Source organism: Oryza sativa, chromosome 6 (genome assembly GCF_034140825.1).
Source record: "Oryza sativa Japonica Group chromosome 6, ASM3414082v1".
Classification (NCBI taxonomy): domain Eukaryota; kingdom Viridiplantae; phylum Streptophyta; class Magnoliopsida; order Poales; family Poaceae; genus Oryza; species Oryza sativa.
The window spans coordinates 5403252-5419281 of NC_089040.1; the positions used below are offsets into that span (position 1 = coordinate 5403252).

Sequence of the window (16030 nt, forward strand, 5' to 3'; positions counted from 1 at the left end):
CCTCTTGTGATAGTATCAACAACCAAGTGTTGTGCTAGTTGAAGTTGAAGATAACCCACGTAGGATTAGGTGATTTATTATTGTCAAAAATCATTTCGGTAATGCCAAATTAAACAATGCAGTGCACTGGCCCAAATAGAACCATCTTTCTTACCATGGCACCACATCCAATTTCCAAATATATTTTTGGCATTGCCGGAAGGGGATACTAAAAGGAAAAAAAATACACATTGACTATCAAACGACTTGATATATAGGAGTATCAATTATTTCTTAGAGCTCCAAATAGGTATTACTACCTTGCATAGAATACCCAGCTCTCTGAAAAGCACCTAAGTCGAAACCTCTCTTCCCACAAACCTATTGATGTCCTAATCCTCAACCACGTGTATGTGACGTGAACGCTTTCTGATAAGCGACATCATACAATAAGTACTGGGTTAGGGTTTCGAGGGTGAGTAAGTGGAGGTTGGAACTGGGAAGGGGGAGATAGGGAATTGGGTTTAGAGGGCTAGCCTAGGAGACGGCGGACCAAAGGTGGGCGGCGAGGTGGCGTTAGCGCCGGAGCCAGGGTCAGTATAGGGCGGTGGGGCAATGTTGGTGGCATGAGCACATCGACACAAATGGGGCGGAGAGGAGGACGATCGAGCAAGCCGCACTAGCACATTGACACCTATCAGTGTCGGTGAGGTCAGGTGACAACATAGTGAGATGATGACAGCAAAGGAGACATGGAATTGAAGCTAACCTAGATCTAGATTTTGAGACCAAAGAGGAGAGCGCGTAAGTAATGAGCTAGACTATGTTTTAAGTTCGTGGCTCGTCTATTAGGAGAATCCACAAACTTAAACAACGAGAAAACCGCTAAAATGCCACTGCATAGACTGGACTTTCAATACAATGCTACTTCATGCACCCCACACTAGAAAATGGTACTACTCTTTACATTGTGTCTTCCATATTTTGCCAGTTTTATAACGTTCTAGAGCATTTTTACCAAAGCAGAGCGTGTTTCTGCCTTATACTTGGTGGGTCCCACACGTCAGTGTGTGCAAGGCCATGGTGCCAAATCCCAACGAAACACCCGTCGCAAGCGCAAAGCCCCACGCGACTCGAGCCCCCCACCCTTCGTCTCGTCTCCGAGGCGCCGCTCCGCTTCTCCTCTCCTCTCTTCTCTTCTCTAGTTCTCTTCGCATGTGAGCTCGCGCCTCGCGAGAGAGGAGTGGGGGGTAGGGAGCAATGCCGATCACCATGGAGAGCGGGCGCGGGCACGGCGGCGGCGGCGGCGATCTGTTCGGCCTCGGGGGAGCTCTCCGCCCCGCGGCGGCCTCGGCGGCGGCGTCGTCGGCGGGGTGGGGCAGCGACAGCCGGGTGGGGATGGTGCACTGCGAGGACGCCGCGGCGGCGGGGGAGGAGGAGGAGAGCGACGGCGAGGTGGAGAGCTCGTACAGGGGTCCCCTGGACACCATGGACGCGCTCCAGCAGGCGCTGCCCCGCAGCCGCAGGTCAGTTTTTCACCCCCAATCCGCCTCAAAGCTTCGCGCGCCTTAAGATATCGAGCTTCCCTTTGGTTGTCGTGCTGGGTTATTTTGGATTTCGAATGCTTTTCTAGCGAAATCGTTGAGGGTGCCTTCACTGCTCGGATCATTTTGAGCAGTGTAGATGGAAATTTACTGAAATTTCGATTCGGACTTCTGCTTCATTTGGTGTCAGAATCATTGATCCTGTGCCTCTGCCGATGGAAAATTTGAAGACTTAGGGTGATATTTTTGTACTATTGCAGTATATATATTCGGAATTTTTTTGTCGAAATATGTCGATCACTGATCCTTGAGTTTTTTTTTGTTTTTTTTACATGTTACGTTAACTAATTTGGGGATTTATTGAGAAATTTCTGGCCTATGAGGGATGATCGTTTTGATGATGCGTGAAAAGTAGCATGTGTTGTTGTTGTTGTTGTTGTTGTTGTTGTTGTTGTTGTTGTTGTTGTTGTGTGCTTAATTAGTTTTCGAGTGGGCAGATGTGATTAATTATCGTTTTTACTTGCGTTTTAACAATGTGGTCGGGAAATTGAACTTTTGAAACATTGTGGAAAAATTAACTTTTACTGAAGGAGCTCGTGGTTTTCGGAAGGACTAAGGAGCTGTTTAGCTGTGCAGGCTTGATATTTGGTACTCCAAACTGAAGGAGTAGTTTTGTTAGGTGGTGCTAGTATTCTCTTTCACGAATATACATACAAATTTGCTAGCTATTGTTCCCATCGATCCATAGGAACATCTCGCGTCAGATTGTCTGGCACTACAGTAAAGCAGGATACCTTTTGAATGCTCAAGAATCCAAAAACATTGCTTAATTATATTTGCGTTGAGCACTCTGCAGTTACCTAGTATTACACTATTACTACATTGTTCCAGTCTTCCAAAGAATATGTGATCATGCTGTTATCCCGCAGACATGTTACAGGAAGCACAATTAGTTCTCTAATTCATTCAACCTTTGTTAACTCTCGTGTCCATTGGACACTCTGCAATATTACTGGTATAAACAAGTTTAATGTAATCTATACGCATCACAATGATTTTATTTCTTGATTTGAACGATGGATGCAGCTTCTAAGCAATGTCCATGCAATATTGCTGCTGCCGGTGCTTTTTCTTACAGCGACATGAGTTATTTATTGCTGATTTAAATACATGTAGCTTTGCTTCTGCAGTTGGCAGTAGCACTAGCACTAGTGCTTAATGGGCTAATATACCTGCCAACAATGTTATTCGCATAAAACTTTAATTGACCTTATATGGCATTTTAATTATAAGCAGAAATTTATCATGTGCTTCTGAACATGATCATGTGTGTTTGGCACGTAATTAGTGCAAGCACAGGATCAAACAGACAAAAAGACTTTCTTTCACATGCATATGTTAGCCAGCTGGCAAACTATTGTTGATAAACATTATTAAGTACTAAGTATTTAGATTTTTGGGCACTTGCCTTGAATTTTCTTCACATTTCTTACATTTGCCTGAGAGCTCGTTAATCTCGGTCTAATAGCAATTACTGGCAGGTCCTTTTTCATGTCTTAATAGAAGACATATATATTCCATTCTGCTGACTTGTTTATTGTTTACCTGTGATAGGAGAAGAGGGACCAAATTCGACAATAGCAAGTCTAGTTTCCTTGTGAGTGCTAAGGATGATGTGTTGTCTTCTCAACATACTAAACCGGAAGTTCCATCCCCTAAGAAGCGCAAGGGTCTTCTTCCAAGCTCTGTCGACAAGAACAAGTCACAGAGTAAAGAACTGAGCCCTGTTGACGATGCCACCAGCAGCCCAACAAATTCCACCAGCAGCCCAACAAACTGCAGGAAGGCATTGTATCCGGCTGTTGTAGACAGTTCTCCAGGCAAGAACAGGGGCTACGACGAGCGTGAGTGCTGTAAAAACCGGCCTTGCCATTGCCTGCAGACAAAAAGCATCAATGTAATGGATGCCTTTGCTTCTCCACCTATTGCACTTCTACCTGAACTAACCTCAGTTCAGACGAAACTTGTCGCGATTAGTCTCAATGAAGTGGCGGAGTTGACTGATGTGATTTCTCCTAGTGAAAAGCGGAGAAAGAATTAGCAAAACCAGTGTTATGACATTTTGATCTGTTACAACTTCAACCACCGGTGTCCATTTTAGGCTGTGTATCCAGTGGTGCGAATCCAGAGAAGACTAACCGGTTATAGTGTACAGGTTTCAGGGTTATTCCCTTAATATATAATGATGTATTGATATAGATACGAACTTGATCAAATTAGGCTTTGTCAGCACTAACTGGTGGTCTTTAGCAATGTTGACATGAAAGTTCAAAAGAAATTGATTCAAACATGGGCAAGTAAGACACTACAATACATGGCTAGAGCTGAGAAGTTGGATAATTTTTCGACAGTATATGAGCATATGCACATTGTAAAATCCAGTTGACACACTTCAACTTTCTGTAATTTGTAGCGACGATAGCTCAACGCCGATCATCTCTTTTGTAGTTATATGACGAGTATGATCAATAAGATAGTCTATTTTTAGTTAATTGAGCTACTTCGATTTTTTAAATGACTGATTTATAAATCACCAAATAATATATTATGTCTAGACAGAAGAAAAGGCAGATTTCACAGATTTCACTAACTTTCCGTTATACTCGAACGAATTTGAGTCAATTTAATAAATACTACAGAGTCAAATTTTTATGACATTTCCTTAGTGCTTTAATTTTCCTGAACACATGTCAAAGCTCAATTCCTTATTCATATATTTTTCTTATCGCAAGAATATTCAGTGGTATTATATCCACTTAATTCTAGAAGAATGCCGTTGCGTTGTAATTTCAGAAATTAGACATCTCCACATATTTGAGTATAACCCTTTATTTATCTTCAGAATGTACAACCAATGTCTGTCCAAAGAGAAAATTTGGGTTGGATAGGTCAGTCAATGGAGCAGAAACACATCAGCCGGTAAAGTTCTCCTGCAGCAATATTATAATTTTCAGTTTAGTCAATTCTCAATTAATTGTAAAGCGAAATTTGTACTAATTAACAGCACAAAAATATTGTACGCGAGCTCCCCGTCGTCGGACAGCACGCTGGTGATGCCGCCGCTGCTCTTCTTCCTCTCAGAAGAAATTTCCAGCAAGCCGATGCGGATGCTGTTCTGCTGCCCTCATATGCCCCTTTTCTTTATGAAGATAGCTCAGAGCTGCAGGACTAAAGAGAGTAAATTTTCAGTCCATTTTTGATTCATTAGCTAACCAAAGGTAGGAATAAGGAGGAAAAGCTCAGAGCTGTAGGAGCTTAACTGTCTGCAAAGATGACATTTTGATTCGTATGATGATCTGATCTCCTAGTAGGTCGAAAATCTGCCAAATGTTGTGTACATGATGTAAAGGATGCGAAATAAAGTATGATTTGTGGTCCTTTGGGAAAATCTTTGTGCTGGTTGCATAATTCTTTGTTTGATCAGCTTGTAAATGCTGTAAATCAAATAATTGATTGCATAATCTGTGGTAATTTGATCAGTTTGTTCAATGCGGAAAAAATTTTCATGATATTTTCATAAATTATTAACCAACATATAAAGAAGACCATAAGCTATATGCCTATATGCATTGGTTGTAAGTAGTAAGAGCGCCAAGGGCACGCCAATTTTCTAGTTCTCACCTAGTGCAGCTTGATTCTCATGACCTAAAAAACAGTAGTGAATTAGTAGGGAAGACCAAGAACGTGTAAAACTGAATCAGATTAGTAAATTATAATGATTACATGCTACCGCACCTAAAATTGCAAACATTACATTTACGTTGTGTGACTCTATTGCACAATAGATGAGCAATACAGATAAGAGCGCAAAGAAGATTTGGAGGCAAGAAAAGTGCAGACTATGGAAATCAAGAAAATTAATTTGCTATTGTTTTTTTTCCTCTTTGTTGCATTTTGAATTAGAAACTGTATGTTTTTACTAACGGTATAACTATTGTTTTACTATTACTTTTTTTTAAGTCTCGAATACCCCATCCTAAGAAGAGATATGTAAAAGAGAAGTAAACAATCCTCACAACAATCGTCATCGTCAGAGTGAGGAAAGCAGCAGCAGGCGGTGGTCAGAGAAGTCAGCCGAGCAATCCCGCCATTGGAGCACCTAGCCGCTGGGTCGAATGCCACCGCCGGATCGGCCGCTTCGCCGTCGAGCTGGACCAGCTGCTGGTAAGGCGGGGGAGATCCGCGTTCCGCTCGAATCGACCGCGGCGACCCCCTTGCAGTGGATGGTCGGCGGTGGCCGACGAGGAGGAAGCTCGCGAGCATGTGGTGGGGAGCGAATTGAGGAGGGAGGCGGCTGCGGACGTCGCAGCCGGGGGCGGCGCCCCTCGCCTCCTTGCCGCCTCGTCGGCTTGAGCTCATCGCCGGAGGGGGAGGGGAACGCTGGTTGCTGCGCGGCGGCGCCGGCGACGAACGCGAGGAGCCAAAGGTGGGGGCGAAGCGTGGGAAAAGGAAAGGGGCCAAACGGGCCGCACGGCCTAGGCACGATTGGTTAAACGGGCCGTGCTGTGATGGCCCAACGTGCCGAGCAGGGAGACTACGAACGGCCCAACACTTTGGCGGGCCGTGTTGAGCCAGAGGCAAGCATGCCAGCCCGTCTGGCCCGCAAAAAATTGGATCAAAGGAATAGGACTAAATATTCCTACGTATTGCAATTCTTACACCCTATTTCTTAGGAAATTTAGCATGAGCTCACATTTCATATTTTATTTTTCTTTGCTAAGTCCAATGCACATTCTCTCTTTCTCTCTACTCTTCCACGTATGATTTCCTCCAAAATTCCTCTATTTACTGTGAACCATCAAAAAATGTTACCTATAGTGTCCATATATAGTATTTTAAAATCCTGTAATATTACATAGCTTGTGATAATCTATTCTTATGCTTTTATCCTATTCCTTGTTTTAAAAATCATGTGTTCAAAGGAATCGTGATCTTTGGACTTTGAAGTGTGATCAAGAACCTATTTGGAGGAGCTTCCGGCCACCGTAACTTTTCTCAGAATAAAAAACTCCCAAGTTATAATCTAGATTCGGAAAAGCTACTGTTACACAATCCAAAAATATAACAATTTTTAGCCTTCAAACTGTCCTAAAATATAATAACTTCTCCATCTACATTCTCTTTTCAACCAATAACAATTTTTCAGCATTTAAAAATTTTCTATCTAATTTTTTTTCTCAACCAATCACAACATTCTCACATTTCATTCCACCTACTTTTTAAATACCACATACCCAAGCCTAAAACTCCTTATATCTTGGGATGAAAGTAGTAGAAGATAGAATCCGGATTCTTAGAATCTATTCCCTCCGTCCTAAAAAAAGCTTAATCTAGGAGGGGATGTGACCATCATTAGTCCAGATACATTGTCCTAAGAGGAGTCAGATTGAGTTTTTTTTTTGGGACGGAGGGAGTAGCTACTAAACAAGTGATCTATTCAGATACGTTGTATTAAGTTGTGTCCAATCCCTGCTTGGTTGCTACATTCCTGGAGTACCAGATAGGGGCTAAGTTTGAGCATTTTCCCTTCCACTCTCAATATTTTTCCATCAAAAAATCGTTGTGGGTTGCTTTTGTGCGACTAGATTGGGTTTGGAATATGCGTCCTGAGTTCAGTACCCCGAGTTCACGAGAACTGCATTGCGCACCGCCCCTGCCCATCCTCCTTGGCCCACTCATCAATCAATCATCTCAGGCAGCCATGGCAGTACGCCTTCATCTCTTCTGAACTCCCCTACTGTTCTCTCCCATCCGGCCCCAGCATCGCTGCACAGCCTCGCATCATTTACACCGTCCCTGACTGACTGACGATGCCTCCATGGGCTCGGCGACAACGGTACAATACAAGCACATGGCGATGCCAGGAGATGAGAAAATCCAAGAGAGAATTCAGGTGTCACACTGACCAATTATACCTTCTCAGGATACCATATGCTATACTAGGAGTACTATATTGCTACTACTACTGTATCAGATGCCATTACAGATGTTAGTGCAAAACAGAAATGCTGAAACTGAAACACCACCCTGCGAATTTGTCCAAACCGAGAGACTATTAGTAATACCAGTTCCAGCATTCCAATCCCAGAAATGTTACAGAACAGAAGAAGCTGTCTTGAGATTTAGTACTAGATTCATGGACACCTCCTAAGTTAGACAAAAACGAGATAAAAAAAAAGGAAGAAGAAAGAAGTAGGACGCATTTTTTTTACAGTAAAGAACACCAGCCACAACCCTTGAGAATTCTCTTGTTAATTTTCTGGGCACCCAACATGTGGACAAAGTCACAAAACGTGAGTTCACTTCACTACCTTGATTAGCTTCACCAGCTGCTTGCCTGAATCCCAAGATCGGATGACGATTTCTGCAGACTATTCTACTCTGTGTTCTGAGAAATGACCTCGCCAAACTTGAGAAACAGCTCAGCATCGGAAGTACACGACGAGTTGGCGCAGGAGAGCACGCTGGTGCCTCTTAAGCTGACATACTCGTTGATGTAGCTCGGGACAGCAGGCCGCTGCGGCATGGCCAGCTGCTGTGCGGACTTCGGTGGCGGGTCGGGACGAACTAGGCAGTCCAGGACGCGCACAACCTCGTGCATTGTCGGCCGATCCGATGGTTGTCTCTTGGTGCAAAGGAGCGCCAGCTGGAACACCTTCTTGACCTCACCAAGATCCTTGCAAGTGTCTGCAATGTCCGGGTCGACTGTCTCCATGACAGCATTGTTAGCCGTCTTTGACAAGATCTGCATTTGCAACAGTAGACCAAGAATTGTAACAGTCTGTACATTAGCAAGGAAAACCGATAAATGAAAAGCCATATAAGCATGTAAAATCAATGAGAAATTAGGGTGACTCTCCAAGTCGGAGGTCGGTTAAATGCCAAGTGAAGGCGTAAAAAATGTAAATGGCTGCAAGAGGAATTTTTATGACACTAAATTGTAGCTTTCAATCCACATAATTGATGACAGGGGACAAAAGTGGCAGGCTTTAGGGGACTTAAACACTGCAATTGATAATGGAGCTTTCAACAGCCATATGCGATGGATCAATCCACCACACGTAAACAGTGCAAATAGATCTACTCACAGGATAGGTTTCATGTTGTTGGTCCCCATGTAGGAACACAAGCCTAATGGGCATCATTCAGCAATTATTGAGGGCTACCAGAATCCAAAGTAAAATAAGCTGAAGAAAATGACAGATTAACAGAAGAATCACAAGAGCATGAATCATAGTTACCAAGTGATGGAGATTGCACTCGTTGTCCACTGGCTTTTTTCCGGTCAGCAGCTCAAGCAGAACAATGCCATAGCTGTAGACATCAGACTTTTCATTGAGACGGGAGGTGCGAGCATACTCAGGATCGATATAGCCAATAGTTCCCATGACATAGGTGGACGTGTGAGTTTTTGAAACACACAAACTCTTAGCAATGCCAAAGTCTGTAAGATGTGCCTCATAATCTTTATCAAGGAGTATATTTTTTGATTTCACATCCCTGTGTATTATCCGTGGGCTACAGTCATGATGAAGATAAGCAAGGCCTTGGGCCGCACCTAGAGCAATTCGTAGACGAGTTTCCCAATCAAGTTTTTTCTTCTTAGTTGGACCTTCTAGAATAATGAAAAAAAAGATTTTAACATGGTAACAAGATGTCATGTAACAATTTGGTATTGCAATCAACAGAAGCAAATATCAATGTGTCAAATATCATGCTTTTGAGAATGGCATGTTGGTGCTTCTGTGCAAATTGCAATGACAATCAAACTGTGCAATGAGTTGGCAGTCGGCACTTACCATGCAAAACATCCCAGAGGCTTCCATTTTCCATGTAATCGTAGAAGAGAAGATTTCCAACAGGAGATAGGGAATATCCTTGAAGACTGACTAGATTCCGGTGTTTGATGCTACCAACAGTCTCAAGCTCAGTTTCAAATTCCTTGAAGCTCTGTGGATAGTGGGCATATAGCTTTTTTACTGCCACTGGTTTGCGGTTCTTCGAAACACATTTATAAACCGTGCTGGATGCTCCGTACCCAATGATGTACTTCTCACTCAGGTTTTCAGTCATCGTCATTATATCCTCGTATACAAGAAGGGAAAGGTTCATATGAAGGATAACCAGCTTGGGGGGAACATTGCTCACTGTGACAGCAAATATACAGCGCTTTAGTGTTGCTCTACCATTAACCCAGTTATCAGGTAAAAACAAACAATTGACTAAATACAATAATTGCTGGACAAGATAGTATCCTAATATTGAACTTGGCAGGAGAGAAATGAGTTGATTTGTTGAGCAAAACTCCTTGCAGATGCATTACCTGGTTTGCTAACAGAGACATCTTTGAAAACAGGTGGACTATGAGGCCTGCAGACCGCTACTAAGATCATCAGGAGGATAACAAGCCCACCCACGGCAATTCCAAGTATTGCAGCCTTTGAGATTAGTGCTGCAAATAAAATGTAGGTAACGAAAAGTTGACTTTGTCTATTAGGTATGAAAAAATTATGTAAGATATGAATGGAATATTTGTTACGTTTCTGTTGATGGCCAGATGAACGGCACGAAGAACCAAGCCAATATCCACAAAGTCCTGGATTACCCAAAAAGCTAAGAAAAGTATCACATTGTTAAACTGCTATTTCCAAGGCTGAGTAAATGAACATGATAGTGATGGAAATGATGGAGCACACTACCTGTCAGGCGAAAACCGTGAGAAGTTGTTATCAGTAGGTACAACACCAGCCAAATTATTATAGGATACATTTCTGATCATAAAACAGATAGATAATGTGAGCAAAAAACATATACTGGAGCATATGCTTCAAAAATTTTCTGGTTATTCAACTTACAAGATATTGAGGCTGAAGCAGTTCATCAGTGAAGAGACATCCCCAGTTATGTTGTTGTTTTTGAGATTTCTGAGAATGATAGACAGATGTCTCTCAGGCTACAGATTCAATGTCCTTATGGGTTTAAAAAGAAGGCTGACATGAAAGGTACTACTTACAACAACATCAGATTTTGCAGCATTCCGAGTTCTTGAGGAATCAAACCGCCAAGATGATTGTTGGACATATCACTGAAAAACCACAAATATGGGGTATAGTACCTATGGGACTAGATGGTTAAAAAATTCACACCTAAGCAAATACTTACATCTCCATGATACTCCTCAAGTTGCCAATTTCTGCAGGAATGAATCCTACTAGACCATTGTTGCTCAAGTTACTGAACAAACAAGTTCAATAACATCAAACACTGTAAGACACTATAATAGATACATACAAGATGGGGACAACAAAACCTACAGTCTTAATAGATGCTCCAAACTCCCAATGGTTGATGGAATTGGGCCAGTAATCATGTTACAGGATAAATCCCTGATACAGGTACCTCATCACACACACAATAGGATAGAACAGATATTTTCGAATTCATAGATGGAGCTAACAGGACTTACAAGGTGTCCAAATTGTTGATTCTCGATAGCTCAATAGGAATAGAACCACTTAGAAAATTTGATGACAAATTCCTAAGAAAAGAACAGATGAACATATGGTACTAATCAAACATGGGAAACAAGGTTTTTCTATGTGAAATACAAAAATTAAACAAGTATAGAAGTTCAAAAGGAAAAATAATGTAACAACACAATTTAAGAAATTAAAATTGTTACAACTTACAAATAAGTCATGCTCTCAAGTTTATGCAATGAAGGAGGAATGGTCCCATTTAATCTGTTGCCATAAGCATTGCTGTAAAGAAAATCCACATTAGATACATGCATCTGAAATTGTAAGTTCCACCATAACAATTATAATTAAATCATGCTTACAAGCTATTGAGATTCACACATGAGCTTATGTTATCAGGGATTGGACCTTCAAAGTTGTTGTTTGCAAGGTTTCTGTGAAGCAAAGAGTAAGATAAGCCGCTTGTTTTACTAATAAATTATAGAAAACATAACAAATTTTGAAGAGTTTGAAAAAAGAGCTTACAAGTCAAATAACCCTGTTAGCTTTCCGAACTCTGGAGGAATGAACCCGCTAAGTTGATTATCGTTAAGTTCTCTGAAATTAGTCAACAATGACATAAATCAGGTCGCAACAAATCAGAATATGCTATGGGAATAAAATAAAACGTGCACTTACAAGTAATGAAGGGTTGACATATTTCCAAGCTCAGGTGGTATTGGACCTGTTAACTTATTGCCTTGCATATACCTATTGGAACAAATATAACATATTAATTTACACAAGAAATATTCCTAAGCAGAACCTTCTAAGGCTTTTGTTTTTTAACTATGAACTGGCAGTAGAAAATCTATCAGGGAAAATATTCACAACCTAACGATTTAGGAGAAAAGAAAACTTACAGCTTCTCAGTGTATGTTAAATTGCCTAGTATCGATGGAATAGGACCAGACAATTGGTTGTAACTCAGATCCCTGGAAGAGTAAAGTTATATTGATGAATTAAAATATCTTGAAAGCTTCATTTATCAATAACCAATTGTATGATGAATATTCAGTTCATCATTGTACTTACAGTACAGCGAGAGCCTGCATAAGTCCAATAACTGATGGAATAGGACCAGTAAACATGTTCCCTTGCAAAGATCTAATTCAAACAATGTGAATAATCATGCAGATCAGCAAAAACTGTATTAAACATTTAATTGAGTTTTTTTTTGTCAAGATAATCACCACATACAGTGTAGCAACTTGTAGGAAACCAATGTTGAAAGGAATTGATCCAGAAAGTTTATTGTAAGACAAATCCCTAACATGAAAGAAATGTTAGGAAAACCTCACAAACACAGAAGCAGAAAAGTTGTAATTAAGAGGGGTAAGCTGCAAATACGTACAAGACCTGAAAACTTGTACAGTTCCCAATGGTTTCTGGTATCGGCCCAGTCAAGCTGTTGTTCTTTACGTCACTGGTCCAAATGATTGAAACATAAGTACAATACGGTGGACTCGAGGCAAATTTTGCCGAAAACATAGTATGCATATACTCACAAGTACCAAAGCCCAGTCAACTGGCATATATCTGGGGAGATGCTGCCTTCTAAATTATTACCGCGTAATCCCCTGAGGATAATATTAATTCAGCCACAATTCATAAAAAAAATATGAGTATTTTACATAACGCAACTTGCGTAAAATGCTAGTGAATTCACATAAAGTCAATATAGATTTTTACCAGCTTAACAAACTTTTGACATGCTCTTAAATACATTCAAATGATTTTCAAAAAAAAGAAAAAAAAAGAAATCGCATTCAAGTAGGTACATAACTAAAATACAATAAAATACTGATATACTAGAACTACTGCACAATCTTCAAACTTCCAGCGCAAAATAAGGATGACTTACAAGTATTGAAGAACCTCGTTCCAATATATCAGTCTTGGTATCTCTCCACTCAGTTTGTTCTGTGCCAAGTCCCTGCAGGGCACACAACAATTAGAAAACTGGGAGCACGGTAATTAAACACCACAAAAATAAGAAGTTTCGCGCAACTTACAAAATCTTCAAATTTGGGAGCTGTGAGAGCGTTGATGGGATCACTCCGATCAGTTGGTTGTTCTTCAATATCCTAGAAAACCACAAACACCGGCACATGAATAAAACTATTTCACAGAACACGATCGGCATGTCCATACAACACTGCTTATAATAAATGAATTCCAGCAAGAATAGGCCATACAAGCTCTCAATGTGCTTCAGCTTCGATACTGAGAACGGAATGTCCCCATCCAAGCTATTGAAAGACAAATCCCTGAACCAAACACATGTATCAACCCACATTCTCTCCGTAAGTTAAGAAGAAATCGATAATGCCGTCCACACTCCACACAACTCACAGAGTTTTTAGTGATGAACAATCGCCAATCTCATCAGGGATCTGCCCAGACAGCCCATTCGACTTCAAGTCACTGCAGGTACAAACCCAAGCTCACAAGTTACTGCGAGTCCAAGCACCAGCAAGCCACATTTCCAAACAACAACAAAGTACACCACCACGTCTTCCATACATCGAGACGATGCCCTTCAACCTGCCGACGGCCGGAGAGATCTCGCCTCCGAGGTTGAGCCCGGATAGGTTGCTGCTTTGCAATCAACAGGCATGATCAGTGACGAACCAGTGGACTTGTCAGCAAGAAAAGTAGCGAACTCGGTGGTGTTCTTCTTACAGCGCGGCGACGGCGAAGGTGACGTTGTCGCAGAGGACGCCGCGCCACGAGCAGTAGTCGCCGCCGGCCCAATCGTACAGTACGTTGTCCACATTGCGGAAGGACTTCTTGATCTCCAGCAGCGTCGACCCTGAATGCAAATACAGCCACATTAGAACACAGATCACAAACTGCAAGCCTGCAACAGCAAATGGATTCTAGAACAGCACAATCTGCACAGATTTGTTCGCCCCGGAAAAAATCTATTTACGTAGTAGTACTAATAAATAAAGATTTATGTTTCTTAGCCTTCAAGACAAAAAAAAAAAGAGTTCAAGAACATCAGATTGGAAAGCACAAAAATCAGCACAATAGTAAAGTAAAAGGTTGCTACAAAGCCTAAAGATTCCTGACGCGGGCAGCAGCATTCGGCTCATCAGATTGGTAGTAACATACAAAAGAAGAAATAAAGCTCCTTCCTTGAACAATGAGCACAAAGATTCAAAAATGGCCAGACGACTTCTTGATAAGTAACAGAATACCAAAGCAGAACGGAGTCCCTTGTAGAACAAAACAGAAAGTGAAAAAAAAAAGAATCACATTATGAAATATTGGTGGATTACCTAGTGGCTACCACCACCATAAACAAAATGCCAGCAACTGTGTTCTAGTACAAGAAGGAAGAGAAGAGATGGAAGTGGCACTTGTCACAACTCACTCACAAGGATTAGTTAAAGTATTAGACTCTTCTTAGGGAGATCTTAGGACAATAAAAAATAGTAGTAGGACTATCACCCACAAGAGAATCACCATGCCTCCAAAAAGGAAGAGTACTTGCAACACTAATAAAATACTAATCCCATCAAACCAACTCCCCCCTGAATCTCTCTGCTCCCCAGTACACAAAACCACACACTCCCCCCAGCAAGAAACCAACCAAAACCGAAAACCAACAGCCAGCTAGCTAGCCAGCCATCCACCCACCATCATCGGCAACGGCGACGGCGACGAGCAGGAGCGCGACGAGAGCGCGGTAGGAGGCGGCCGCCGGCGCCGGCGTCATGGCCACTGCTGCTCCGCTGCGAGGCACCGCCGGGGCGGCGATGACATTTACAGGAAGCGAAGTATATGGAAGATCAGAAGATGGATGGATTGAAGCAGCGCGCCTTTATGGGACGCAGCTCTTGGTTGGTTTCTTGGGTTCTCGCGCTCCTCTTTGCGCAGCTGCGGCCGCTGGCGCAGTGACAGCGGGTAGCTGTATGGCTTGTGCTGGGCGATAGAGTGGCAGGGGCTAGCTACGTGCCTAGTAGTAGGCTAGTAGGCTTGTGAAGTTTTTTAGAGAGAGAGAAGAGTGATTTGCTGTAGGAGAAGATGGTGAGAGGAGAGGAGAGAGAAAAGGAGGCGATGGCCGATGGACACTGAGATGTCACATCAGTGTCGTTGTTTTTTTTTTCTCAGTATCTATCTGGTTGGCCTAGAGTTGGTAGGAGTAGAACTCGAGTCGCAAGTCGAGGAGCATGGTCTCACTCGCCTATGACATGTGGTGGTCCACTATATTTTTCATCAGTCGAGTATACTCATAAGTGTAGCTTACGAGTAGCTGATGCAGTTTATACTTAATTTAGTCTCTCTCATTAAAATATAAGTCTTTACCATATGGACTTATATTTTTATAAGAGGGACTAAAGTTTAGCCCCACTTTAGTCCCTCCAACCAAACACCACCTTACTCCGGTATTCAACTAGTAGCTAGCAAGCGCATGTTTAGTCGGTGAAATTTGTACGTGGTTTGAACGGATGTCGGAAGTGTTTTCAGACACGAATAAAAAAATTAATTTTATAACTCGTCTAGAAACCGAGAGACGAATTTTTTAAGCCTAATTAATCCATCATTAGCACATGTGGGGTTACTGTAGCACTTATGGCTAATCATAGACTAATTACACTCAAAAGATTTGTCTCGTGATTTACATGCAAACTGTGCAATTAGTTTTTCTTTTTTTCTATATTTAATGCTCCATACATGTATCCAAAGATTCAATGTGATATTTTTTGGAAAAGTTTTTAGGAACTAAACAGCCCCTAACTGTATATTGGTGTCCTATTATTACCTCTGTCCACAGTTACTCCCTCCGTACCATAAAAACCCAACATAGTACTGAATATGACATATTCGAGTACTATGAATCTGGAAATACATCTGTCCAGATACATAGTAGTAGAAAACATCGCATCCAATCCTAGATTCGTTTTTTTGGGACGGAGG

General features: G+C 41.7%; 2 protein-coding genes and 1 non-coding gene across 3 annotated transcripts; 1 reads left to right on the plus strand and 2 right to left on the minus strand.

Annotated features, from left to right (window-relative positions):
• The first annotated feature begins 1130 nt into the window (after positions 1–1130).
• LOC107276491 (uncharacterized) lies at positions 1131–3692 on the plus strand. Its single transcript, XM_015786511.3, has 2 exons — positions 1131–1505; positions 3138–3692. Exons 1-2 carry the CDS (start codon positions 1240–1242, stop codon positions 3622–3624), a joined length of 753 nt encoding a protein of 250 aa, XP_015641997.1. The 5' UTR covers positions 1131–1239; the 3' UTR covers positions 3625–3692.
• A 704-nt stretch (positions 3693–4396) lies between these two features.
• Positions 4397–5997, minus strand: LOC107278053 (uncharacterized). The gene is made up of 5 exons (XR_003242758.2): positions 5600–5997; positions 5205–5228; positions 4844–4903; positions 4604–4751; positions 4397–4513 (listed from the first exon to the last, which is right to left on the minus strand). It is a non-coding gene; the product is annotated as an uncharacterized protein (transcript).
• A 1620-nt stretch (positions 5998–7617) lies between these two features.
• On the minus strand, positions 7618–15198 carry LOC4340427 (LRR receptor-like serine/threonine-protein kinase ER1). Its single transcript, XM_015786533.3, has 27 exons — positions 14750–15198; positions 13787–13916; positions 13628–13699; positions 13457–13528; positions 13300–13371; positions 13117–13188; positions 12966–13037; positions 12610–12681; positions 12456–12527; positions 12302–12370; positions 12137–12208; positions 11965–12036; positions 11741–11812; positions 11588–11659; positions 11425–11496; positions 11273–11344; positions 11050–11121; positions 10898–10969; positions 10746–10817; positions 10597–10668; positions 10439–10507; positions 10283–10354; positions 10123–10196; positions 9907–10035; positions 9383–9730; positions 8825–9198; positions 7618–8328 (listed from the first exon to the last, which is right to left on the minus strand). The coding sequence occupies exons 1-27, from the start codon at positions 14826–14828 to the stop codon at positions 7960–7962; spliced, it is 2937 nt and encodes a 978-aa protein (XP_015642019.1). The 5' UTR covers positions 14829–15198; the 3' UTR covers positions 7618–7959.
• Positions 15199–16030: the final 832 nt, after the last annotated feature.

Coding starts and splice junctions, on each gene's coding strand:
- LOC107276491 (XM_015786511.3), top strand. CDS start 1,240: ATGCCGATCACCATGGAGAGCGGGCGCGGGCACGGCGGCGGCGGCGGC. Junction 1,506..3,137: donor GCGCTGCCCCGCAGCCGCAG/GTCAGTTTTTCA, acceptor TACCTGTGATAG/GAGAAGAGGGACCAAATTCG.
- LOC4340427 (XM_015786533.3), bottom strand. CDS start 14,828: ATGACGCCGGCGCCGGCGGCCGCCTCCTACCGCGCTCTCGTCGCGCTC. Junction 12,209..12,301: donor TTCCTACAAGTTGCTACACT/GTATGTGGTGAT, acceptor TGTTTGAATTAG/ATCTTTGCAAGGGAACATGT. Junction 9,199..9,382: donor CCTCTGGGATGTTTTGCATG/GTAAGTGCCGAC, acceptor TCATTATTCTAG/AAGGTCCAACTAAGAAGAAA.